General features: G+C 48.5%; 1 protein-coding gene across 1 annotated transcript; it reads left to right on the top strand.

The window, feature by feature from the left end:
• The first annotated feature begins 410 nt into the window (after positions 1 to 410).
• TUBA1C (tubulin alpha 1c) lies at positions 411 to 7,247 on the top strand. Its single transcript, XM_021704799.2, has 4 exons — positions 411 to 514; positions 3,360 to 3,582; positions 3,744 to 3,892; positions 6,162 to 7,247. Exons 1-4 carry the CDS (start codon positions 512 to 514, stop codon positions 7,134 to 7,136), a joined length of 1,350 nt encoding a protein of 449 aa, XP_021560474.1. The 5' UTR covers positions 411 to 511; the 3' UTR covers positions 7,137 to 7,247.
• Positions 7,248 to 8,684: the final 1,437 nt, after the last annotated feature.

The following is an 8,684-nucleotide window of genomic DNA, read 5'->3' as shown; positions in this document are numbered from 1 at the left end:
GCGCGCTGCAGGAGGGGCTGCGCTCCCTACACCTGCCCCTTTCCTCCTGCGGCTTTGCCCACCTGACGCCCCCCGCCCCCGGAACCCACCGGGAACCCGGCAGATGCTTCGCCTTCCTCTCCCTTCCACTCGCCGTCTCCGTCCTCTCCCCGCCCCACCCTCCCTTCCCTGGCCCCGGGATGTCTCCTCCCTTCCTAGATCGGGCTCCTTCCGTAGAGTTTGGTTTGAACTTTTGAACCCACCAATCAGCGCCGCGCGGCCGTCCTCTCTCCGCGGGCGGGTGCGACTCGGAGTCCTGCCCGCGGCCGCGGGCTCGGAGGCGGGGCCGCAGCGGCCGGGGCGGGGTCAGGGGCCCGCCCCCTGGCCACGTGGCCGGGGAAGGGGTATATAGGGTCCCTCGGGGGCGGTTCTTCCTTTTCTCCCCCGGACTCCTTGGTGGTCTGTTAGAGGGAGAACTTTGTCGCTGTCCCATCGCCTGCTCCCGCCCCGAGGAACCCTATAAGTCTCAGTCATGGTGAGTGGGGGTCCCCGGGACGTGGCGTGGGGGTGAGAAGAGCCCAAAGGGCTGGTGGAACCCGGGCGCACGTGGGCCGCGTCCCGGACGCCTCCAAGTAAACTGGCTTCTGATGGCCAGGCTGGGAAGGCCGAGTTCACCGGCAAACTTCTCTTCAGGCTCGGAAGCGCGGCCAGGACACTTGCCTTTGGTGGAAGTGGAAAGCCCTCCAGAGCCTAGTGAGAGGGCCCGATCCTAGTGAGAGGACCCGCCACAGCCGAGGGCGGACCTGGGAGCCTTCACACTGGCCCCCAAGGACTTGTGAAAACTAAAAATCCCTCCCGCCGTATGGAATGACCTCACTCTCCCGGTGCCTTACTCATCCGGCCCCGAAGGTGCGTCCACTCCCCGGCGCCTCCTCTCCGGCGCCCGGTGACTCCCTGCTGAGTCACCTGTGGCTCGTCCCTCGGGAGAGCTTCCAGTTGCATCAGTTCACCTGAAGGATGTAGGCAGGCTGCTCCTTTTAAAGGAATTATTAACCGTCACCTTGTTTAATTTGGCAGTTCTAATGTTAATGTAATGGGATGTTTATAGCTGAAGCTTTGTACTTAGGCCAGGTTTTTCAAAAACTTGTCCATAAAAAGATATTTTCTTACAAAACCGCTGAGTAAACAAGTACTAACAATGTGTTTCTTAGAGAAGGTCTGTTAGAGGTCTGCGTAAAATAAATCCTGTTTTTAAGCTAGAATTTGTGTATCAAATGTTTCAAAATAGTATCTTTTTTTTTAAGATTTTATTTATTTATTTGACAGAGAGACACAGTGAGAGAGGGAACACAAGTAGGGGGAGAGGGAGAGGGAGAAGCAGGCCTCCCACCTAGCAGGGAGCCCGATGTGGGGCTCGATCCCAGGACCCTGGGATCACGACCTGAGCCAAAGGCAGACGCTTAACGACCGAGCCACCCAGGTGCCCCTCAAAATAGTATCTTTAAAGAAAAGGGGATACAGTGAACAGACCAGTCACCCTCTTCAGAGACCACCACAGTTCTCAAAGCTAAGTCTCGCTGTAACAAATTGAGTGCTTTTCAGCAAGGGAGGTGGGAAGATACTGGTAAAAGTGTGATTCAGAAAATAATGGGGCTTTTTAAAGAAGGGCAGGAGAGCACCAGCCGCAGACAGATTTAGGCAAACACTGGCTAGATTAATAGTGTTTCACAAGAGACGGTGGCTGCTTGTCCAGTGAAAGCTAGACTGAGTCCATCACCTGTGTCTCACTTCATCTCCCGAGTGGCCAGGGGAGAGTGGAGGGAAAGCAGTGGCCATGGTCTAAATGAGAAAGCAATTAGCCTATTGCACAGTGAAAGTGTTTGGGGCTTAAAAGTCAATAGAAGAAACGCTTCATTAGAATGAAAGGCTTTTCTCAAATACTTGATCTCCTCGGCCCTGGAGCTGTCATGGACCCATCTCTCTCTCTCTCTCCAGCTTTCCTGGGCTGTAGAATTTCCAAAGTCCAGTTAATAGGTAAACATGATGCAATGGTAAATAGTCACAGGTTCATTAGAACAACCAACTCCCCTTTCTCCCACAGCCCTAGAGCTGGGCAAGTAGACACAGGTAATAATGAGCCCGGTGATGTGGTCACCGGGCTCATTGGTGTGTTTTATGAGGAGTGTAGGCGGGAAGGAGAGGGCCATAAGTCAAAGGTTGTGGGTGATTGGGGTTTTTATTATCTCCAGTTATGAAACTAGGCCCTATGAGATCTTAGTGGTGTTGAGTTTTCTCTAACTAGTTTACTGTTAGCAGCTTTTAAAAACTTGAAACCCTCTTATTTGGGGAAAATGTAAAGGGAGGTAGATAATTGGTGTCAATATTTTGAAAGTCCTCTGCCAGTCTGCAAAGTAGCTAATCTAATCTGACTTATGGTGAGATACAATAAACCCCCATTTTTTGTTTTCCTCTTAAATCTGGAGGCATAGATCCTATGTTCATGGCCTTATTTTACTAGGCAGGAATGAGTTTGGAAACTTATAAATGATCTTGTTCATCAAATAAAGGAAAACATTTTCCCAATATCATTAAATTCTTGATACCATAGACTTTTCCCCACAGTGCCAGAGATAAATGTGTGTATATGTTTTGGTAGGAAACAACTAATTTCTTAAGCTATTAGTCAAGTCTTGTTGACACTTCTGGCTTTTATTTCCATGTATCGCCAACCCTCCCTACTCAAGATGTGTTGATAGTGAAGGAAAAATGTTCTTCCTTACGATTAAGTTCTTCCACAGGGTTAAAAAGCTGCCCCTGACCACAGTTTTTTAAAATACAGCTAACTGCTGCTTATCTGGCATGTTCTCCATGAGTCATATGGCTGTAGTTTGCTGGTTTAAGCTGGTTTTAAAGGGAGAGGGAGAAGCTCTTGTCTTTTAAAGAATAGGATTAAAGAGGGACCAGAATGAGCTCAACAGTTACACAATCACACAGAATGAGTCAGAGCTGCAAAGGGGAATTTTGCATGCCTTTAAGGAATCAGCAGGCGTATTTCCCAGGAGCTGGAGGAAATGTATTGCTATAGAACAGCTTTTATCTTTCTAAAATGGTAGAAGCCTGACCTTGAATATCTAATGTGACTACAAAGCAAGGGTCTGATCTCTGGTCTTGCCTAGTAGTTCATTAACATATCTTTGGTTTTGCAAAGCATTTTCTCCGAATTAGTCAGCAAAGGCTTGTGAAATAAACCTTGGGCAGGAGTGACTTCCAGAAAGGTGATTATCTATCCCGAAGGTTAATTAGTCATTTAGGTGTGAATCATTCCTAAATGTCCCATCTGATCTGTCCTATTCTGACATTTTCCTCTCTTCTTCCCACAGCGTGAGTGCATCTCCATCCACGTGGGCCAGGCTGGTGTCCAGATCGGCAACGCCTGCTGGGAGCTCTATTGCCTGGAACACGGCATCCAGCCCGATGGCCAGATGCCAAGTGACAAGACCATCGGGGGAGGAGATGACTCCTTCAACACCTTCTTCAGTGAGACGGGCGCTGGCAAGCATGTGCCCAGGGCCGTGTTCGTAGACCTGGAACCCACGGTCATTGGTGAGTTGGCCTCAGTGACCCCCGTGAGCTCCCGGGGTGAGACAGTGGAGGGGGGGTGTCTGGGACAGGAGGTCTGTCTTGAGGCTCCGCGGACACCCTGGGGTTGAGCGGGCTTGTGCAGGGGGTGAGTGAGGGATGGCTGCTCTATTTGCCTTTTGCAGATGAAGTTCGCACTGGCACCTACCGGCAGCTCTTCCACCCTGAGCAGCTCATCACCGGCAAGGAGGACGCTGCCAACAACTACGCCCGAGGGCACTACACCATTGGCAAGGAGATCATTGACCTTGTCTTGGACCGCATTCGGAAGCTGGTAGGTTTATTCTCAAGAATAAAGTAAATAATGATCCTAAGGAAGACATTGGAAATACGTTCTTTTCATCTTAAACACAGAACTGAAGCTGAGAGTTTTCTCTTACAGCTTTAAGAGAGACCATACTATAAGAATCCTTCTTTGCACACTGAAATGAGCTGTTGAGTGCTCACTCAGTAACCGAATTTTAAATTGGATGGTCCTGGGTTATGCAACAGCTATTTGGGGCAGGGTTAAGTGCTCCATTGCCCATTTCTGTGTCTTATAAGGCAGACTTGGGCAATTGCTCAAGGCAGTTAGGGCAATTTACCTAAAGTCAAGGTGAGAACCAGGGAGCCTTTTAACATTTTTATTGATATTTAAGACCATTAAACATCCTTTTTCATATTAATCCCAGCTTCCCTGCTTCAAGCTCAGATGCCCCTTTTTAGGTCATCTTAGTCACATTGAGTAAATAGGTGGCAGACTGTGACATATACTGATTGATCAAACTCCTAAAAAAAAAAATGGATTACGTTATGTTTGGTGCCTTAATACAGAAAGTTTAGAGCACAAGAAGCCAGTATAACACAAACTAGAAATGGCGGACACTGGAAACTTCCACAACATTGAAAGTGGAGTCAAGGGAGCTCCCTTATTACAGAAGCTAGTGCCAGTCATTGAAAATTGGAAAGTATTAAAATCTAAACACAGAAAGCAGGCTTTTTTTTCCACTAGAGCTCAGGGCCATGTGGAGTGGCACTGTGGCAGAAAAATCTTAGGTGACAGTATTCACGTCGGTAAAGTTGACAAGTGTTTTGTTTGGGTCACTTTAATTAAGAATCTGGCAATCAGATGACTCTTTGCTCCTCAGGCATGTGGGCAGCTTGTAAGTAATTAACCAAAAATCAAGAATAAAAGCTTGGGTAGAGTAGCTTGTCAGGAAAATCCCATTCTAAGCCTAGCCACAACTGGTCTAGTCTGAAAAGAATGGCCTTGCATCATTCACAGCTTCAGACTTCCAGATGTTTATCATAGTCTTCCTAGCAAAATTGGGGTTCTGGTTCCTGTGTTTACAAATCAAGCTTCAGTTACAAGCACTGACTTGGAAATCAGGACCTGCCTTTAGGGACAAATAAACCTAGTGAAACCCATCAGGGGTTCTGGAGTAAAGTTGATTAACTACCAGGACACCTGTATTTGTCTTTGGTGTTATTACTGTGTCCGTAGGAGGCTTAGTGGATTTAATTGGTACTATACATCTGCCCTGTACATTGATCCCATTCAGAGTGTGGACCTGCAGGAGACGTAAACTGAGGGATTGGTAGAGGATTCCGCAAATCTCAGCACTTTTGAGAAGTGAGGATTGTCAGCAGAAAACTTTGAAACGTCAAAATCATCCTTTCATAGAATGGCAGTTTGTTAACCAGAATGGCGCAGTTAAGTGGTAGAAAGCCCCAGTGACAATAGATCTCATGGAGCTCTGGTAGCATGTCACCTTTTGCAGAGTCCATAGGCTTTCTGATAACTAGTGTTCACTGTGTCAAGCACTATTCTAAGTACTGAATTCTCAACAACCCGAGGTAGGTTACTATTCTCCATTAATAAATGTGAAAACTGAGATTGGGAAATCAATTTGGTCAAAGCCACACAGCAAGGAACTGGTAGAGCCGGATCTGGACCCAGCCTGACTGCTAACACCAGGGCATTGGAACTTGGCTGTTCGGTCATATTCCAGCTTGGAAAGCAGCTGCCAGATCTTTATAAGACATCTATTGTCCAGGGCTGGTGGTCCCAGGCCTGCCCTTGGTAGCTCTCCAACTGTGAGAAGTTGCCCTTGCCTGCAGTCCCAGCAAGGGCACCGGAGGTCGCCCTCCCAGTTACTCAGACTTGGGCCTTGCATCCATTCCAGACCTCATGATTCCTCTGTTTGTGGAAATGAAAATAGTTCATTTTTAAATAGCCATTTAGCAGATTCCCCCCAGGAACTGTGAAAAGTTTCTCTGAATTTTAGTACTTAGGAGCTCGTTACAGTTGCTCTCTTAGCAAATATTGTTCAGAAGATTTAAAAAAAAAAAATCTTGATCAGGGGCGCCTGGCTGGCTCAGTCAGAAGGGCGTGCGACTCTTGATCTCAGGGTCGTGAGTTTGAGCCCCACATTTAGTGTAGAGATTACTTAAATAAATAAAAACTTAAAAGAATTTTTAAAAACCTCGATCAATGTAATTATGGATTCAAAGACGTCATTGCAGCTTTCACCCAGGCTAAAATTGAAACTTTTCTTTTGCAGGCTGACCAGTGCACAGGTCTTCAGGGCTTCTTGGTTTTCCACAGCTTTGGAGGGGGAACTGGTTCCGGGTTCACCTCCCTGCTGATGGAACGTCTCTCTGTCGATTATGGCAAGAAGTCCAAGCTGGAGTTCTCCATTTACCCAGCCCCCCAGGTTTCCACAGCTGTAGTTGAGCCCTACAACTCCATCCTCACTACCCACACCACCCTGGAGCACTCTGATTGTGCCTTCATGGTAGACAATGAGGCCATCTATGACATCTGTCGTAGAAACCTCGATATTGAACGCCCAACCTACACTAACCTTAACCGCCTTATTAGCCAGATTGTGTCCTCCATCACTGCTTCCCTCAGATTTGATGGAGCCCTGAATGTTGATCTGACAGAATTCCAGACCAACCTGGTGCCCTATCCCCGCATCCACTTCCCTCTGGCCACCTATGCCCCGGTCATCTCTGCTGAGAAAGCCTACCATGAACAGCTGACTGTAGCAGAGATCACTAACGCATGCTTTGAGCCAGCCAACCAGATGGTGAAATGTGACCCTCGGCATGGTAAATACATGGCTTGCTGCCTGTTGTACCGTGGCGACGTGGTTCCCAAAGATGTCAATGCTGCCATTGCCACCATCAAGACCAAGCGCACCATCCAGTTTGTAGACTGGTGCCCCACTGGCTTCAAAGTGGGCATTAATTACCAGCCTCCCACTGTGGTGCCCGGTGGAGACCTGGCCAAAGTACAGCGAGCTGTGTGCATGCTGAGCAACACCACAGCCATCGCTGAGGCCTGGGCTCGCCTGGACCACAAGTTTGACCTGATGTATGCCAAGCGTGCCTTTGTTCACTGGTATGTGGGGGAGGGCATGGAGGAAGGAGAGTTTTCGGAGGCCCGTGAGGACATGGCTGCCCTTGAGAAGGATTATGAGGAGGTTGGAGCAGATAGTGCTGAGGGAGATGATGAGGGTGAAGAGTATTAACCTGTCTGCTACGATTTTGCACTCCGTTGTCTTGGGACTGTCTTATTTCTGTTCTGGAAGCTGTCTGTTGTGGCCCTAACTTGTCAATAAAAGTGGTGTTTCTGTTTTAAATGTCATGCTGCTTCTGTATCACAGTAAATACTAGCCCCACTTATTTAAGGCCATTTGGGGAGGGAGGAGGCTGGCACAGGATCTGCCCAATCATTTGATGGACATGGCAGGTGGCTTCAGTGCCATGCACTGTGCTAAGTGGTTTGTCTGTTTCACTGCAGATCTGGATTGATGAGCGGTGACAGAATCATTGTAAGCAAGGCAACAGGCTCAGATGGGACCAGTGTCTCTCAAACTTCAGTGTGGATGTGAATCACATGTAGATACTAAGATGTAGACCCAAAACTGAAGGGGAGCTTTGGACACTGCATTTTTAACAAGCTTCCAGCTCCTCTTGGTGTGCTGGGAGTACATGTGAAGTAGCAAGGGGCTAGGTGACCTAGCTGGTAGATGGTGGGGCCATTCAAGATGGTGGGCCAAGACTCGGGCTACCAAAACTACTGCCATCAGGACTTCATACTGTCTTACAGTCACGTGGGAAGGGCTTGGAATTGTGCTGATTTATTCCACACTTAGCCAAAACCTACAACGGCAAATAAGATTGACTTGAAGTTACTGCTTGGAGAAAGTGGAGCTGGCTGAGACAACAAAATTGCAGTAGTCACAAGTTGTTAACAGTATTGGTACTCGACCCAATTTATGTCCTGGGGAATAGCTGCAGTAGGAAAAGAAGGAAAATGGAATGATGTGTGTGTGTAGGAAACCTTGGAGAGGGAAGATCCCCAATTTGGACCTTCCAAGTACATGTTAGAAGCAGGGTGGTTCCTGATGAAATGAGGGTGAGGGAAGGCAAGGCATGAATGTCGTGAGTGGCCGGACGGTGTGGTGATGGGTACTCGGGGACCAGTGGTGTGGCCGATAAGGTGGAACTGAGCAGTAGAAAGGGCTGGGCCTCAGGCAGAATGGAGGAGCCAGTTTTGGTGCTTGGGTGCTGGCCCGAGTGGGTATGTCACACAAGTGGCAGGAGATGGGGACTGCTACAGAGCTGCACGTGTGTTCGCCTTGGCTCCATGACTGACCGTATTCTACTGGGGCTCCGTTCCCTTCTTCCTTTTCCCACTGGTGTTTTCACCCCTGACTCTGAGGAAAGCATCTAAAAAACATGCACGTTCCTTTTGGGAGCACAGTACTGCCTCCTGCCCAAGGTGCTTCAACTTAGTGCCCCAGGAGGCTCCCAACAGCTTTCTTCTTAGAGTGGCCATGGTCTTAAAACGCCCTTCAAGGCAAGGTCCAGCCCAGCCCCATCCTTGAGCACAGAGACAGCTATTGCTACTTATCGGATGGGCCAGATTCCTCTTGCAGCCATGCGGGGTCAGGGATGAAAATGAACCTCCAAAAGGCCAGGCAGTCCAGCCACCAGAGGGGCACCTGGAGGTTTTCCCAATTTAGGAGATGTGCCAATTGCCAGTTTGAGCTCTGGAAGACACTGGGCACTCA

This window comes from Neomonachus schauinslandi, chromosome 5 (assembly GCF_002201575.2).
Source record: "Neomonachus schauinslandi chromosome 5, ASM220157v2, whole genome shotgun sequence".
In the NCBI taxonomy this organism is placed as follows: domain Eukaryota; kingdom Metazoa; phylum Chordata; class Mammalia; order Carnivora; family Phocidae; genus Neomonachus; species Neomonachus schauinslandi.
This window is presented reverse-complemented; position numbering and strand designations above follow the sequence as displayed.